The sequence below is a fragment of the Fringilla coelebs genome (assembly GCF_963513975.1).
Source record: "Fringilla coelebs genome assembly, chromosome: Z".
NCBI classification, from domain to species: domain Eukaryota; kingdom Metazoa; phylum Chordata; class Aves; order Passeriformes; family Fringillidae; genus Fringilla; species Fringilla coelebs.
The window spans coordinates 62,344,184-62,362,993 of record NC_140031.1 but is presented as its reverse complement, the minus strand read 5'-3'; the positions used below and the strand labels follow the sequence as shown (position 1 = coordinate 62,362,993).

Below are 18,810 nucleotides of genomic sequence, written 5' to 3'. Positions count from 1 at the left end.
ACAACTCTTCCATTAACAGTCCACAACCTCCTCTGCAAAGGCCAGTAGTAGAAGAGAGCTCACGCTGACACCAGCTGCTGAGGATTACAGAAGTATATTTCAGTCTCATTTTATTGCTTGGGGTGGTTGAATGTAAAGTGATGGTTATGAAGGGGAGGAAAAGTTCCCTTACAAGCTGTTGAGTCTTTAGTCAGCTTTTACAGATAGGCAGGAAAGGATCTTAGAGTTGTAATGGTGCATCCAGGGGAATATGTGCCTGTTGTGTAATTGTCAGAGAAAGGCAACTTGAATGCTAGATGTTATTAGGAAAAGACTGGGGAGGAGTGGCAGAAAAGCTGCCTCTGTACCACAGCATAAAGTCAGCTTGCTGGATCTCTCTGTGCAATGGCTGGGCTGCTGCTGAGTCCGTGGGTGTCTGATGCAGCGTTAGATCTTGAACGTGACATTTTCCTTTCTCTATTTTATTTTAGTCCCCTTGTAATTTTTTCATGTAATCTATGTACATTTATAGGGCTTTTTGTAGAGGACTGTAGAGATTTTCCATTTATGTAATACTCCTACATATATCAGGCCATTCGTTCCAGTAAACTGTCCAAAGCAGGGGCTTCTTCCAAGTCTTACATTTAACAAGATGCCTCAGAGAATTAGTGCCCTTAATTTAGTTGTATTTATATTCACATTAATAAGCTGTGTATGTTCTTTAATGCACTGCATTTAAATTTTTCCAGAAATGAAAAATTTATTGTTAAAAAAAAAAATTATCCTCCCTGTAGAGCAATTTGATAATTCTGCTTATAAAAATGTTTAGCAAATGCAAAGTTTGTGTTAAAAGAAAAAATTAAATAAAAACCTAATATGCTAAAATACAAATATACAAATAAATTTCTGTTTGAAAAACACCAGAACTGAATTATGGTGAGTATTTTCCTAAAGAGGGAACAAAAGTAATTTTTAACACCTTCTAGACTTTTCCTCAGGACTGAGTGGTCTTTTCAAAAGGGGGAGAAGTTTATGTGTTATATCAGCTATTTCATGAGCAATTCTCACCCAGGATTCTCACCATATTCATAGGACACCAGTACATAGCTAGAGTCACTACAAGGCATAATTCACTGTTTTCTTCTTCCTAGTTTTGGATACTGCTTTGAAGTCTGTCTTGAGAAGAGAGAGAAAAATGCTTATGTGGAAAAAGTGTGACATATTGGAGGGTATAAATAGCCATCCTTTTTCTAAGAAGTGTTACACAGCTTATGAGTTACAGTGATTCCCAACTTTTAGGTCCTGCCTTGCTGAGGAGGACTGGAGAGAGATGTTTTCTATTTCTTTTCAAGTGTATGTTGGAAAGGTGCTGGCTGTACGTTCCATGGGTTGCCATAAGTACACGTGGCCTTTATTAAAACACCAAGTCAAACAGAATGTGGTAGGAAAAGTGGCCCAGGAAGTGATGGCTTATGGGCAGAGCCTGCTGTAAAACCAGATCTTGTGCTCCATGTGGACAGGGAGCAGCACTGTGATGCCCAATGGCCAGATGGCCTCTTGCTGAGCATTGGTGAAAGCTAATTTTTCACAAGAAGGAAGTAATTTATAGTTGAATAGCAGAAGGCCTCAACTTGTCAAATATGGTTGAGGCAGTATGCCTGATTAGATGCTTGGAGAGACCTCATAAAGCCCCCTAAACTTTTAAGTAAATGTTTTTTTCAGTGTCTGAAAGCTGCAATTGAATGGCTTTCGTTTGACTTAGACAACCCATAGATGTGTCTGCTTGTAGCTCATCACTGACTTTGTATGGATCAAGAAATCTTCATCCATTAAAAAGATCCACCTGTCCTCGTCCTTTAAATGCTTTTTCCTCAGAATTTTGCATTTCATCTACTGAAACTTCACACACAGTGTCTTCTGGCTTGTTTTTCCTAATGAAAGGTCACCCTTTAAAACCCACAAAACCTCTCCTCACTGTCAGAACTTAAGACTTAATTAAGCCTCTCTGGTACTATTGATATGAATGTAGGATTCTGCCACCTCCCCACCCCACCCTCCCCCCCAATATAGTTAATGTTTCAGTTTGCTGCCATTTTGGCTTTATTTCTTTCTGTGTGGAATGTGCAAAATAAAAACAAATTGGTGACTTGTAGGAGTAATTTCACCCCCTGAAGAATGTGACAAATTGAGGAGGAGTTGTATGTGTAGCTCCTGAAAAACGTGTGAAAATCTTTCACTGGGAATGTTACCTTCTATGTTTGGGTGCTGCTTATCTCCTGCTGTTTGTCTCCTGATATTCCTTAATTTGATTATTTGCAAATGCTTCAATTTTCTGGCTGACATTTAGGAAACTAATTCTTTTATGTATTGTCTTCTTCTGTATGCATTCAAACAATTAAAACCTTCCTATTTTGCTCCTTGTCTGAAACGTTTATTCACTGTTTGGTTTTACTGAATCTCTGAAGTTGCTGACTTAGTATGCTTTTCTGTGTCATGAGATGTTTCCTTATCTGAACCATATGTTGCTGTCTTTATGCAGGACCATGTTTTGCTGGATTTATCAGTGCAAAGAGAAAATTGTGGTACCATGCACTGACTTGGGTTGTCTAAATAAGTAGAGAACGCCTCTCAAGGTTCATGGGAGGACCATCTCTTCCATGAGCTGGTTGTCTGAATTCCCTGAGGTGTTTGGGTAGGGCTCAGTTGACTTGTGCATTGAATTTGTGTGTATGTAAATCTAATATCCACTTAGAGAGGGTGGTGTTGCAGACTTCAGTTGCCTGCTGCATCTTGCAGATCAGAAAATTCCTGTGATCAATCTGCACCACTATGCTCTCTGCTTTCCTTTCTAGCCACCCTGCTTCTGAACTAGAAAAATGAGGGAAAACTGTCATTTCACTGAATTTCATTAATCACTGCTGATTCCTCTTTGACTAGCTCTCACCTCTTTATGAAATTTTTGACATCTGCCTGTTTACATTTGAAGCTTCATACTCTGCTTTTCATGGGTCAGAGCCATGAGAACCTTTGTCACGACACTTCTGCCTTCAGAGGGCATTTCACCTCACCTAGCCAGATCAGATAAACTTTGGGCACCACTCTGACACAGTGACATGGTCACCTGAACAAGTAGCTGAGTGAGGCAGATGTCTTCAGGGTATGAGTGACAAATTTCAGACTATAGGTGGTAATGGTGGCCTTTGACCCTTTTCTCCTGTAGCTTCTACAGATCTGCTCTCACCACAAGCCAGTTGACCTTCCTAAGAGCATCAGTAGAAATACTGCTGACACCTAAGGAAGGAGCAAGTTTAATTTTGTTATCATTATATTACTGCTATGTCCATGTTGAGAAAACACATACCAGCTATGAGGATTCACCAGTTCTCTCTAGGGACTCATACCTGTTTTCTGGAGCAGGGGATGCATCTTTCCTCTGCCTGGATAATGACTTTGCTGTCTTTGGTTTCTTCTGCACTAGTAGGCTGTGTGCTCATCCCCACCATAGAGATCACCTCCAAATCTGTTAAGCAACTGCATTTGCAGCTGCAAGAATCCACTTCATCATCCTTTCTTTGACTGTTTCCTTCCCTGATCTGCCCTATTTGATTGGAAACAGCCATAAACCTTAGAGGAAATGCACATAACACTTCACAGCACCCAGGAGAAGATTTGGTTCTGCTCCTTCCCACTTTGTTTCATCAGTGCAGTAATCATTCTGGGTTCAACCATGGATGATGAATAACACATTTGAGCACAGTAGTGACTTGCAGTGCTTCTTTTTCTGACTTGTAGATTAATGAAAAAAGAAAAAGTGCTTGCTGCTCATATTAAGATGGGTGCCAAGAGGAAAGGTGTCATCCTTTTTGTGCCACCAGAAGGAAAATTTACTTAGTGTGGGCTGGTAATAAGCTGTTTAGAGAAGTGGGCCTGGATTTTAATGTTTCAGTTGGGCTGGAAGGAGAAGTGTGCAATCAAAAGTCAATGAGCTGGAGAAAGAGGAGGAGAGGAAAGAGGAAACTGATTGCTTTTGGTGGCACTAGCGCATACAACCAGTGGCAACAGTGGACTGCAGATGGGAAATTTGAAGTACTTGGGGTGTTGTAAGATACTTGGGAAACTTAGGAAGTAGTACACAGTGCTTAGGAAAAAAAAAGCAGGGAGGGGAAAACTCCCTGTGTACAGCATCAGTTGCTGCTGGCAAGTGATCTTCTGCCCTGGCTCTGGGAGAGGTCTGAGCTTCCACTCAAGAGGTCAGGAGCTGAGCATCTGCACAGGGCTTCATGCTTGAACTGGTGGAAAGTAATTCTGAAAGAAAGAAGACTCTAAATCCATAGCTGCATGGCTTATTAGTTCCTAATTAATCAGAGGTGGTGGGAATGAAATAAAGAATCCCTTGTTTTCTTCACACAGCTTAATGTAGTGCAAATTCATGGTACAAAGCTGTGGAAAATATCCCCTCCATGAGAAATAATCTTTTAAAATACTGTCATGCTTGAAAGCATGCTTTGTGGAGCTCGGATGGAATTATAAACCTGTAATAAAAGAAATAGTTAGTTACTCTTGACTTTCAAAGCTGCCTATAATTGGCAACCTTCATCCACTATACTCAGTTTTTAACAGTACTTTGTTTTCTCACATTTATGTCACATACATTAGCTTGTAGAATAATTCACTTGCAAACATGTCCTTCTGCTTAGGCTACATCAAAGAGCTGTTCTGGACTGTTTAAAACTTTTTTTGAAATTTAAGAACTCATTTTGATGCTCATGAAGAGAGAGAGTGTGGGAGGACATCACTTGCATTAGGCTTGTGCTGTTCTGGGATAAGCTGTCCTTCCTTTTCCATTGCCAGTATCTTAGTAGCAAAACAACTTGGAGTTCATGTACTGCTCAGGGTGTGACAGTTGTGTACGTTCTCAAACCTAGGGAATAGCAAATGTGTTTAAAAAGATGTATTCCTAATTGTATTTGACTCCATTTTTGGTTTTGTTTGATTGTGTTTCTTAAAGTCCCTTGCTTGTGAAGAGTTGCTCATGGTTCTTATTGTATTTCCACAGTTTGCAATTTCATGTCTCACGAAAAGTGCCTCAAGAATGTCAAGATACCATGCTCATGTATTGCTCCCAGCCTTGTAAGGGTGAGTAAAGAGACACTGGCTTGTCTCCTTCTTGGGGTAATACCACACATTTATCACTAATGAACATGGTGCCGTATTAGCAGTGTTTTTTTTCATATCATAATGCAAAAATTGTATTAGTCATCACTGAAGCTTTTATAGCTGCTTACAGGCAAAGCTACACTTCCTTTGAGAAGTCTGCTATGAGCAACTGTAGGTACTCTGTCTTTGAAGACCAGTTATTTCATTCTTTAAATGTTACTAGATGTTCTTACTGTGTGTCATTACCTGGAAGTTTCGCAATAAAGTACTTGCTTTCAGATGGCTTGTGACCTTCTCCCACAAGACTTCGTGTATAAGAGATTGATTCAAAGGGTGTGGAGCATGAATAAACTTTACAGGATATAATAGGATGCGACTAAGGTACTAAGAAGCTACACTGAGGAGAAAATGAAGTGTGTTACCCACTTGGGAAAGGATGACAGAAGAGGAACAGAAGGGGAGAAGGACATGAGAAATTTACTAGAGAAGTAGTAACACACTAAAAATACCTTAAGAAAGCCACAGGCAAAAGTCAAATGAGACATAGCTGTAAAATCAGTCATATTCATTACAGACCTTGCTGACTCAGAGCACATTTATGGGAATCCATTGTGTAAACCTGTGAAGGGGAGCCGATTCCCTTCTTTGTGTTAAAAAACATTTTACCAGTTCCTTTTCGTTGTGGAAGCCTGTGTAGGGACTGTGGAAGTTTGAAAACAATATGCAGTTTGAGTTACAGGGATTGGATATAGAGGAATTATCCATTTGTTTTTCTTCAATATGCTTTGTCTAGGTGATAAAGCTGCTAGCCTGTGCCAACGCAAAGCTCTGCTTTTTCTCTTTTTTGCTTTTCCTCTTTCCTTACATACCTTCCGTCTTGAGAGGTGTCAAAAAGGTGTCTGATACATAGAAATTTTCCAGTGAAACAAGAAATACTGCTGTAAGTCTTAGAACCCATGGTAAAGGGACATGTAGGTAATGAGAAGTGCTTTTACTAAGAATTAGCATCTTCTGCTGTTTCAGTATATTGGCAATCAGTCATTACAGCAAAAGGAATAGTGAATCAGATGGTATAGGTATCTACAAGGGTCTTTAGGGGTATGGCAAAAATCCAACTGGAAAATAGTAATTTAATTCAGAATGTGGGCATTGTAAACATTTATGACTGCTTCTTTTGTGGATTTGCTCTAAATTTAATTCAGCGTTCAAAATAGTATTTGTTCCTTTGCTTTTATATGGTAAAAGTCCTCCATTTAAACTTACTAATGTTCCCATTTGCATCAGTTGTAGACGTCAGTGTAATTTTTTTCTCTCTTGTCAGTCCCTGTAATCTATCTGCCCCAAAATTTTTATCTTGTGATTTATCTGTAAACAATAAACACAAATTGTACCGCACAGCGAGGATAGTTATTTGGTGGTGTTGTCAATCTTTGAAACTGTTTGCAGTTCAGCATTGCTGTGTTTAGCTCGAAGAGTCTTCTGTGTTTTCTGTCTTGAGCTGTAATGATTTTATTTTGAAAACTCTGGATTGTACTGTTCGTTCTGGACAGTCATGTCCTCCTTGACGTGGTCATCCAAGTTGCATTAATCCTGATCAGCTGTACAAGTGAAGGCTGCCATATGGGAGACGTCGTTTTGCATGCAGGCTCTGTCAAAGCAAATACCAGACTTGGCATTTGCGTAAAAAATATAACAGAGCAAAAAACAAATGGCAGCCATTTATACAATTTGTGGAAAGTTTATTTTCTTAATCTCTCCTTTCAGATTATTTATTTATTAAAAGATCTGACATAGGAGGGAACACTAGTGGGATTTTTTTTCTGACAGTTCTTTCAGCTATGTCAATATTCAGTGTATTACAGAAATTAGGCTGTTTTTTTACTTGCCTGGATTTCATCTAGAGAAGATGGCAATTGTTAAAGCTCATCAGAATGTGTGTCATTTGACACTAAGTCAACCCATCAGAGAATAATTTTTCAGCAGATGTTTGATGGAAACTTTCATTCCTGATAGTAAGGTTTCCTTCCCAGGGTCAAGTAAAGGCCCACAGAGTCACAAGCATGCAACAACTGCATCCAGCCAGATCATTCTTAAGGCTGACCTATGATTTTTTTTCTCTATTGTAAATCATTATCACCTGTGTTTAGTATTCCAGAGTGGATCCAGGTCATGATGTTTCTAAACAAGCCTTCATGGATCAGTCTTCTGAAAAGTTTGCAGGGCATATGATTTGTTCCAGTGGTAAGGTCTCAACAACTTTTTCAAATTCAAACTCTCTCTTTCCTACATTCCCATAAGTATTTACCTACTTTGCAGTACACATTGGGGAAAAAAAAAAAAAAGGGAGAAAGGGAGGACAAAAAAAAATCCACACCAAAATACCAACAGAAAACAAAACAGTAAAACCAAAACATTTTTGGGGGTGAAATGTGAAGTTTTGTTTTCCCCTGTTAGGTTGGAATTGAAGCTGTATTACAGCTTCTTAGAAGTGTGCGTGTATTTTCTATATAACTGTTCTTGGAAAACTAAATTGAAATGAGACCACATGAAGAATGGTTTAGTGATGTGTAGCATTTGCTATGCTTATTTTTCCTTGATGGTGTGTTGTTGCATTGCTGTAATGGTTTCTAAACATTTCCATTTTAAGGAGGTTTTGAAGTTTGCTCACGAGACTTTGTTGTGTGCTGTTATTCTTAAAGCCAGGTTGTCCAGAATGGAAAAACTCTAGTCTAGGTTATCAGCTTCTGAATCTTTGTGTGCTAAAAATAAAACTTTCCTTTGTAAGGAAAGCGGCTGCATTCATGGGCTGGGGTAAGGAATGGGAAGGCTGTGGTGCTTGCAGGTGTCTCTGCTCTTGTAATTGTCTGCTGACCTGAGTTTCTCCCTCTGGATGCTGGACTCAGCTGTGTGCAGCCTGGTTATTTGGGTCAGCAAGAGTGGTCTGAAAGTAGGAGATTTTTCTGGGGGCCCCATAGCAATGGGATGAGGGGTAATGGTAAACTGAAAGGGGATGCATTCTGACTAGATTTAAGGAAAACATTTTTACAATAAGGATGGTGAAATACTGTCGCATGTTGCTCAGAGAGGTGGTAGATGCCCCATCTCTGGATGTCTTCAAGACGAGGTTGGATTGGGCTCTGAGCAGCTTGATCTAGTTGAAGGTGTCCCTGCTCACTGCATGGAAATTTGGACTAGGTGACCTTTAAAGATTCCCTTCCAGCCCAAGCTGTTCTGTAACTGTGGTTTTACCTGGGCCCTTGCTGGGTGGCCACCTTCCCTCAAGAAGGTCTCTCTCCAGCACTTGATCCCTGCTTTTGTTGCTTCAGCAAGGCAGTTGCTTGGAGACAGTCACATGGCATGATTTAGAATCCAAATGAGGGTTAAAACTGCTTGCTGGCAATCCTGGCACTTCACCAAGGTTATTTCACTTTTCTCTCTGAAGGGGAACCTCTGAGCTTAAGGGAAGGAAGGGCTAGCTTCTCCTAGTTTGTAAACTCAGGAGAGTTTATTATGCTCTCTTGAAACTTGATATGAATTCCCAGATGAGCTCTGCAGCTGTATCAGTGACTCTTCAGTTTCAGAAGCATTATGGGATGGCACTGTGTTTGTTTTAATTCTTAATCTTTGTCTTGATAAGAGGACATGGACATTGATTTCCTCTGTAGCAGTAAAAGCAAGGAGTGACTTTTGCATGTTATTTTTTCTTTACAGTACAAAAAATATTAGGCCAGTATTTTTAATTGCAGTGGAAAGCTTTTCCACAAGTCTTGCTTTTGAGTAGAAGTATCATATCATTCTGGTTTGAAATAGCATGGGATTTATTATCCATTGCAAAGGGTCCTTGAGACCTTGGAGTGTATAAGCCCAAATGTCCTGTCACAGAGATCTGCAGAATGAAGAAAAACAATCCTTGATATAGTGAGATAGCATACAGATGTGTGCATCATTCCCTTGCATTAGCCTCAATTAAAATTTTGATAATAAAGTATTTGATTTTGTCTCTCCTGTCCTATTATGTGTTGAGAGACCATTTAACTTTGTATTCTTACCTCATTTCAGAGCTACCATATGGAATGCATACTTACATTGCCTTTAAACACCAACCAATAAATCAAGTGCTGAGAGCAAGCACGTCAGTTTGAACACAAGTGAAGAGTAGTTGATAGGCATTGTCCCTAAAATGCCAAAGCAATAGAGGACATTCCGGAGCACACAGTGTATTCAAGTTGCAGAAATATTTTGCTACTAAATAAGAGGTTTCAAACGAATCAAAGTGCTATTTTTGATTACTGAGTAATAAGGAAGTAATTGAAAAGACGTCAGTAAGGGCAAAAGTTGAATCACAAAGTTGTTGGCTTCTCTCAGAGAGGGTATAGTCTAGGCCTGGACAGAATAGTCGTGGGGTGGAGTGAAGTGTGTTCACCATATCTGCCTCCCCAGAGCAAAGGTTTACAGTGTTGGAGTGAACCTTAGAAACTTTAGATAGGGAAGTTCTTCTACACTTAAACATCCGTACATGTTTTTGTTTCAGAAACACCATTTTAATTTTTATCAGGAAATTGTTTTTGGCCTTTGTTGAGAGCAGTCTTTGAGAATGACTCCATGTGACTGCCCTTGTGGGTGTCTGATGAAGATGGTTGCTTCCAAGCTGCTTCTGCTTTTCCTTAAAATGCAAGTGTTTTTGAACTGCAAGCGAGTGATCTTAAGTTAAATTTCTTTTACTCAACCCTTGGAGGCTGTTGTTGAGAGTTTTAGAATCCTTCTTTCTGTTTACCCTTTTCTTCTTGGAAGCGGTTTGGCCCCAGACTACCTTAGGTCCTGGCACCCTGGTTTCTTAATCTCTCCAGTATTTTTTACAAAGTCATGCCAAGTGCAAGTCACCCTGCTGTGATGGAGAAGGAGACACATTGGCAAAATAATATCTAGACATAGGCCTACGAAAAGTTTTTAGTAGGTAGTTCCTTTTAAGACTGCCCAAGACAGCCGCTGCCACACTGGCATTTGATATATCTGTATTTCTCTCATTGCCCTTTGCACCTGGAAGTCTTTGCCTCATGATTCAAGATGAAACTTTCTTCTGCCTGAGCTGGTAGAAAAGAAGCTGCTGCTGGGGGGAAAGCAGACTTTCCTGGAGCTGTATTTTCTCCCCTGCTGCTGAGGCATCCTGAAGGTTGCAGATCAGTAAGACAGCATGGCCTGACTCTATACACAAATCAGAGGGTCTGGAGTGTGGCTGGGCCACTCTGTACAAAGTGACTCCACCTTAGTGGAAGAGTACTTGAATTCATGACATACTGTTGATCACATGATTGATATCCTATGACGTTTCAGGATGAGGAACAATTTTAAAAGGCACTATCAAAAGAAAGCAATTTTATCCTTTGTTTTTCTTCCAAAGTGTGGATTTTAAAAGCAGTTTGTTGCTGGTGTTTTTTTTTTTTTTTTTTTTTTTTGTTAATGCAGAACTGCTGTGCACTTGCACAGATTGCACTGCAGGAGTTAGAATCTTAGGTTTCTATAGGATCAAATTTTATTACAGGCTGATAGGAACATTTACAGATGTGTATTACATTCTCTAATGCTTTCCATTCCTTAACAGATGGCAGGAAATAGAACAGGAACTAGGAGTATCTTGTCCCTAAGTGCAGAGTCATTCTGGAGATCATACTGGAGTGTTACCATTATACTTTCTGTTGATATGCTTCTGATCAATATTGTAAGGGCACTTAGATGTCATTTAATGTTATTACTAGAAGAAATTTTCTGTGTTTTTCTGTGGAAATCGATTTTTGTGGTTTTCATAAGGTAATTTAAGTAGATGGAATGTAAAAGCAGTTTTAAACTCTCATGAATTATTAACATTTTCTCTGTAGGCCACCTTATGCTTCTGTACTTTGCTGTACTTACGGAGGTGGATATAAACTAGGTAACAACATGTAATGTTCTGTATTCTTTCATGGTGTCTCACTGGCTTTTCTAGTCTGAGTTTTCAAATATTATATATGTATATATGCATTGGGAGAAACAGTATGTAATTGATGCAGTTGTTATGTTGTACTTGCTCTTTTACCTTTTCTTTGCTTCCATCTTGCGCCCATTGCATTTTCCATCAGGCTCTCCATTGCTTTTATACCTGTCATCTTCCAAAGCATGTTAGAAAGCCACTCACAATAAACAAAGTTTCTTTGGCATGATTTGTAAGAAAGAAATTAAAGAAACTTTTCCCCCCCTTCTTTTCCCCTTCTCCACCCCCCTCTTTAACATTTCAATCAGCAAGTTGTTCCCTTTTGTGTGACAGTGACAGTGACTTGAGTCTACAGACAATTGTCACCATGGTCTGAACAGCTGAAGAATTTAGACTTGGTCTCCTTCCCTTGAGTTCTAGATATGTACAGTCAGACCCTGGATAAGTTTGCAGTCTGTCAAAGTTCCTTTCTCACAATTTTTCCCAAAATAAACATTGTTTTTCACATGTTCTTTATTTTAGCAGAACCTCTCTGTGACGATAATGAACAGCCTGAATTTCTAAGCTAGGCTTAAGATAAAATAGCCTAAGACTCATGGCCAGAAAAAGAGTCCCCTGTGTTTCAAACCTGGGTTGTTGAGGGGGTTGGATGCTCATGCTGGGTGTCCAGAGCAGTTTGTTCACACCTCAGAGATAAGGGAGGTCTCCCCTGTGTCTGATTTCAGGGGGAATTCTTTTCCCTTGGGTGGCCGCATGGTGCTGGATACTGTGGCAGGGGTAGGGCGCTTAAAGATGACAGTTGAAGCCTGAAGACAGGTTGGGATGTGCAGAAAGGCTTGCCTGAAGAAATCCCACCAGGGCTTTTCGTTACTCCTCGCAGTGTCCGGGCCAGGTTGTGCTCACATAGCCATTTCTTACACACTTCCTGCACACGAATTCATGGTGCAGGATGACTTTTGTGCAAGTGGCCTTCTCCCAGCAAGCTTTTTTTTCTTTAGAGCAGCTAGCGTGAGCTGCAGCTCTGACACTTTACCTCCACAACAACTGAGCCCAGTAACTTGCATGTCGCTGTACAGAGAGGTTCTCTTGAAGAAGTAGCAGGGTGGGCCGGGATTGTGAACCTTAAAATTAATCTGGGATAGTTTGATTAAAGCTTCTTAGGCTTTCCAGGGTAATTTACCCCCACCAAGGATATATATTCTTTTTGTAAACATACATTGTATGGCTTGAGTATTCTGATTTTAAAAAATTTAATTTTTTTTTAGTAAGCCACCTATGAAGTTTATGTCAGAGATGGAGGGCTGCAGAGAATGAAATTTCAGTTTGGGATGGAAGGAGTAGGGTATGGACCCAAAAAGAATGGTTTGTTTGTATTTTTTAATCCCCAACCTGTACATCACGTCAAAACTTGACACTTTCAGAGGCAATGCTGTTATATATCATATTGGAGATACTGATATGGAGTCTCTTTTATAGGCTGGCTATCAGCCCAGTTTGGTGGGAGCGTGGGATCTGAATGGGCAGTTTCCTGGTCAGTCAGGGACCAAGGATTCCTCGTGGTCTGCCAGGACAATGAGCTGGTGACTCTGTTCCACTGTTCAGCTGCTGTGCACTCTTCTGTTCATGTTTAGTAATGTAAATTTCATACCACTCTGTGTCCTCTTTTATCTCCCAAAGCTTAATTCTGAGGAGCACTGAGGAACCACATGCTTTGCAGTTTGGGGGTTACTGATTTTTCTTGGTTAAACTTCCAGCATTATTCTTTTCTCCTTGTGTTGCATCTGACAAAACTTTATCTCACTTCTTTCATTGTTCATGTTTGAATTACAGGATTGTTTGATGTAACTGTTCCCATACTTTCTGGGGCAGAAAATTCTTGTGGGAATTCGATGCTATAACTGGAAGCAACTCCTTGGGTCATCAAATTCTGTGTTCACAGTACATGTCAGATTTGCTGCTAATAGTTCTCAGGAAAACCTCAATATACAAGGAGAAAATTTCAAATCCTGATGAATAATTGAAGGATGTTTTAGCAGTATATCTCAGAGGAAAAGCTGCTATCTGTGACTACATGTATCTGAAGTCTTTATTTCCAAGGTTTTACTGGGAATTATTAATTTCGTTTGAGACCTAAATAATAATTTGTCAGCTTTTACCAGAAATACAACCACAAGATAAACTTGATGTGTAAAACTTCATTGTAGCAAGAAGGGCATGTGAAATGCATAATAGTAAATATCTAAATCACAGCAAACTTTTGTGGAACTCATTTGGATCCCAGGACTTTAAACGTGCAGTTATGTTCTTTCCTTCTAAAGAGAATGTCACTATAGCAGAGCTGTGCATCTTGTAGGAAGAGTAGTCTCTAGAAAAGGTATGAAGCTTATGTTTCTTCTTCTTTACGTTGCTTCATCTGTTGTTCCTTTGGTACTATCACTTCCCATCTTCATTATTAATCAATTATTAATAATTAATAAAATCAATTAAGCAAGAAAAAAACAATTTAAGGTAAGTGAATAATAAGAAACACATTTGCCGAAGCTGTTGGTACAGACAGGTCTTGCAAGAGAAGATCATAGTCTATCATTTTCAGCCTACAGTCAAGAGGAAACTCAGTCTGGATGTACTTCAGGAGCTGGATACCATTCAGACTTTGGAGCTTTGGCTAAGGCAGGGGGAGACCAGCCAATCCCTTTGGTCAACCAGTGGCCGGGCTGGATTCGGAGAGGAAGTGAAAGGCGTGTGGAGAGCACTGAACTGTGGCAGCACTGAGACGTTAAAAGTTGTCTTGTGGATGTCTTTAGGGTATTTTGTTCACCTGCGCAGTAATTACTCTTTAATTGTCTTTGATTCAATTAAGAATGCTTAGAAGAGCAGTTGCAATTACAGGTATGTCCCAAAGGAAGCCTTTGGATTCATGTTGTTGTGAATGATCAAAAAGCTAATCAGCTTAAAAATATATACAAAACATATTAATTCCCAAGAATTAAAAAAGTTACATTTAAGTATTTAACATATATTTCTAAGTATGATTATTTTTTAAAGGATGTTTAATCTGTCTCTTTATTCTTGTGTTTAGTTAAGTTTCATTGTATATACTGCCCTGTTGTTGCAAGATAAAGCTGCTTCTATGAATTTCAACTGATGCTTTGGAAGCTGAAATTGATGATGTCTTATGCTGATGATTCTTTGCTGGCAGGTTCCAGTTGCACACTGTTTTGGGCCTCCAGGACTTTACAAAAGAAAGTTTTGCGCTGTGTGCAGGAAGTCCCTGGAGTCACCTGCCTTTCGATGTGAAGGTAAACTCAAACCCTACTTGTACAGCCATCTGTGTGCCACCCGGTAAACTACAGTCTCCTTACACTGCACACCTCGAGTGCTTGAGAAATTTTTTGTTTGTTTATTTTCCATTCATTGGTCGTGGGAAGGTGTGCTCCAAACTAAGGAATAATAAATCAACCACCTTCCATAAACTGCAAATTTTGTCCAACCTGTACGCTTTTTTCATCCTTCCGCCAATTTGCTTAGAACAAGCCTGTGGTGGTGTGCAATGAATCCCTGCCTGAGATGGGCAAAGAATGAGGAGCTGTTATGGTGAAAGACTTGTCCTGTTGCGGTTATTTATTTACAGAAAATCATCAGGTATTCATATTTCTAGAAAAGAATGTAGAATTTCCTGTGTTACTAGTCTCAGATATCTGTTACTTGTAATGAGGATGAGGTACCTTCAATGGAAAGATATTTGAAAATATTATTTGTCAAAATAGTACTGCTCTGAATGTTCTGACATGGATTCTCTGAAAAAACAGTAATCAAAGAAATCACCCAAATACCAGATTTTTTATTTGAAATACATGTTGGCATGAATGCATGACTGATTTTCATGTAGGACAGCTCTTCAATTCTCCATTGTCCTAAATGTCTATTAGTTGTTCAGTTGAGTTGTGAGGTTAAATAGAATTTACTGTTTTATAAGAATATTACCTCTGAACTGTTTAAAAAAAGCCTAATGAATGAAACATCAGTTCTTCAAGGAATTGAGCTGCTTCCAAAATCACTGTTTTGCTAAAGATAATTTCTTATTAAATATGATTTTTCTATGTGTATATGTAGGGGAAGCAATCCTCTTTGATCACGGCATTTAGACTTAGAATGGCACAGTATTTCTGTTTCTGCTTTTGTCTGTTGAGTTGCATAATGGAGCCAAACTGTTCTTCTGACTAGTGGGAATATGTCACATAATACAGTCACCATGTGACCAGGAAGCTTTGGTAGGATGTTCTGTGAGCTACAGATAGCCCAGGGAATTTTCTAGTGATCTTAGTAGGACTCAGAACCTGTGTGCCATTAGATAAACATAGAAATTTGATAAGAAAGTAATTGTCACTAGTTATACCCTCTTAACTATTGCAAATAGCTTTAGTTTAGTAATCCAATTTAGTTAAAGCTTTCCAAACTTTGCTTTCACAGTCTTACTCTATTAATTCTCCTGCATTCTCATTGTTTCCATTTGTTGTGGTTTGCCCCAGACAGCTGCCAAGCACCACACACAACCACTCGCTGCCTGCCCCACCAGTGGGATTGGGGAGAAAACTGGAAGACAGTATAATATGGAAAGCAAAACCCACACACACAAGCAGAGAAAAATCAACAAGTCATTCCCAGGTTCCCATGGGCGGGCAGGTGTTTTGCATCTCCAGGACAGCGGGACCCCCTCATGTCTCACAGTGACAAATGCCATTCCTCCTTCTTGTGCCCAGCTTTAAAGACTGAGCAGGATGTCAGATGGTCTGGAATGTCCCTTGGGCCAGTTTGGGTCACCTGTCCTGGCTGTGTCTCCTCTCAACCTCCCCAACTTCCTCCCCAGCATGGTAGTAAGAAAAGCAGAAAAGGCCTTGGCTCTGTGTAAGCTCTGCTCAAGAATAACTAAAACATCTCTATATTGTCAACCCTGTGTGCAGCACAAACCCAAAACACAGCCCCATTCTAGCCACTGTGAAGAAAATTAACTCTTCCCCAGCCGAATCCAGCACACAAGTGCAAAGGTTTCTCTTCAAGTTTCAGATGTTTCTCTTCAAGTGCTTGTAAACATGAAGCTCATGAAATCACATGTTGTAGTTAGGTATTACAGATGCACAGAATTTTTTTAATGGTTCGTTGAAGGTTCTGAATTGTTTTCCTCGCATGGATTTTAGAGTTCTGCTATTTTGTGTGGTGTGACTTGTTCGGTGCCCTTTTTCTGAATACCAGTGAGTCTACAATTTGTTTCTCAACTAATTTTTTAAAATGTGTCTTAAAAATGGAAGCTGAAGTTCAAAAAATGCACAAGATTCTTCCTTTATTCTTCAAAAATGCTTGTGGAATCTGTTTTAGAAGTCTAGTGTTTTAAGCTATCGAACTTTTAAATTCAGATGTAGATATTGAACTTTCTTCTTTTTTTTTTTGTTTATCTCTAATGACTTACCTTGATGCTGCAAATCTAGTCTTGTTTATGATGTTAATGTCTAATACTAAAATTAAGAGGTTTTCCTGTACTCTTTACCATAATTAAGATAAAAACGAGGGTTCAGATGGAGTTACCTTCTCTAAACAAATGATTGACATCATTAAATGCTTTTTGCAAAAATCACTTTTTGCAAGTGATTTTAATCACTTGATTTGCACTGTTTATATATGAAAATGGAATAAGCTTTCTTGAAAGGAAGTAAAAGGTTTCACCCACATAAATCTTGTGGGTGCACAGTAGGGGACCTGTTCTCAGAAATGAGCATGCATGTGTATTAATCCATAGTAAAATAAATATATACATGTCATTGGTAAAAATGACAATAGATTGACTCCAGATTCTGGTGACAGTTACTGTTTGCTTTGGATAGCTATTTTTGCTACCAGATTTCACTTAGTTGAACCCCAGCTCATGATGGTGAGAGTTGTTGTTCCTTTTATTTCCAGGAAGAAGGGCTGGAAAGTAAAAAATAGAAATTGGAGTAATCCAAACATTTTTTTTTTTGTGCTGAATTCTTTACAAAAATTCCTTAATAATCATTGAGCAGGAGCAGCAGATTTACTGGAGAAGGATGCAGTTAACATTTTAAAGGCTCTTCTCTCAAGTTTTTATATCTGAAAGTAATCAGGTTGGGTTTTTTGGCAATCATAAAGAACTTTCATAGCTAGCTTGAATAGAAGATTGTCATTCTGTGTTAAAGAATAATACAGATTATGGAATGGCTGAAAAAGATGAAATTTCTTTTTGTAGGACCTCTAATTTAATCTTTACATTCAAAAACATCCTCTTTCCTACACCGGGATAGTCACCGTTAGGGATTATCTCCCTAGGACACTCCCACCATTTATGTGAGTGTATTTCTTGCCCATCCCGGGCTGTGGTTGGTGCTAGAAGCAGCAGATGTGAATTAAACAAAGAGTAAAACCCCCTCTGTGTTCTTACAAAGTATAGCAAAGGGCAGTGCATGCCTGTATTGGCAGAATTAACAATAAAACCCCCAATGCTTTTGTAAATTCCTTGAAGCTGCAACGTTGTCTATGGACACTGAACATTAGGAAGAGTATGGGACTCCCAAGTATCTAGTTTGCCTGGTTAGTTGAACTGGCAAAAATGGAAAATATTCCTGTTACATCTATGAACAGGGAGAAATGTAAGTGGAGGAGGAAGTGTGCCGCAGCTCAGAGAGAAGTTCTTGAGTGCAGTGAAGACACTGAGCATGGGGAGCTGTGTGTGGTTGTGGTTGACTTAGTCATGAGTCTGCTTCAGTGTGATGGGAGATTATGTCTTCTCTGGTTTTAGAATAACACAATGCTAATTCTGCTCCGGAAGAGCCCAAAGAGATTTGAAGTTGGTATTATTTTCTATGTAAATTAATAGCATTGTTTTCAAGATACTTTCAGATAGTGTGCTAATGTGTGCAGTTGCTACCTTTCAATTTCCAGGTTACAGTTCTCATATTTTTGTGATATGCTTGGAGAAATTATTTGTTTGACTGGAATCGAAAGGTATTTGAAAAATTTGACGCTTGTCTCTTGCTTCCATTTTCTTGATGGAAAGTCAGATGCCTTCCCAGAGTATTTACAAAGCAGCTACAGGAGGCTCTTTTTTATCCATGTCTGTCTCTGAGGCCCACAGACAACTCTCCTAACTCTTGTAATGATGAAGCTAGGTATTGAGATCTGTTAGTTATTGTTTTGGGAACTTTTTTTTGTAACTCATAACTTTGTGGCATAACTGCAGATTCTTTTCTTTCACATCTGGTATTTCAAGTCAGCTTTTAAATAATGAAGGCATTTTAAAACCAAAACTTGCCTAAGCATTTGCAGGGTTCACTCAAACTTCTTCCACCTACAAGTACCTACAGTATTTTGGAAGGCACTGTTAACCTTACTTAGGAGGGTGCTCTGAAAAAAATATTTCTTTTTTTTTTTGACAATGAAATAGTGATTTACCTTATATATGATGATTGAATCAAAGTAGCCTTCAGGCACAGGTATGTTGGAGTAGGCAGCAGTTCCTGTGAAACTACAAGACAAAGCCAAGCAGTTGTACACATTGAACTTGCTGTAATTGGAGGAAATATGACAAGTGCTGCTTATGAGGAAAATTAGGTCAGCCTTTCCTTTATATTTGCTGCATCTTTTTAACACAGAGGAGGTGGGGGAACACACAAAACAATGCTGGTGAACTTCTTTATTGTCTA

The 18,810-nt window shown here is 39.2% G+C and overlaps 1 protein-coding gene across 1 annotated transcript in view; it reads left to right on the top strand.

Annotated features, from left to right (window-relative positions):
• The window catches only part of DGKQ (diacylglycerol kinase theta), a gene marked incomplete at its 5' end in the record, with an annotated part of 87,061 nt that overhangs the window by 17,792 nt on the left and 50,459 nt on the right, over positions 1 to 18,810 (top strand). The window contains 2 exons of the mRNA XM_084224731.1: positions 5,036 to 5,115; positions 14,301 to 14,400. Of these exons, the coding sequence (XP_084080857.1) occupies positions 5,036 to 5,115; positions 14,301 to 14,400 (180 nt within the window). The remainder of the gene's footprint in view (positions 1 to 5,035; positions 5,116 to 14,300; positions 14,401 to 18,810) is intronic.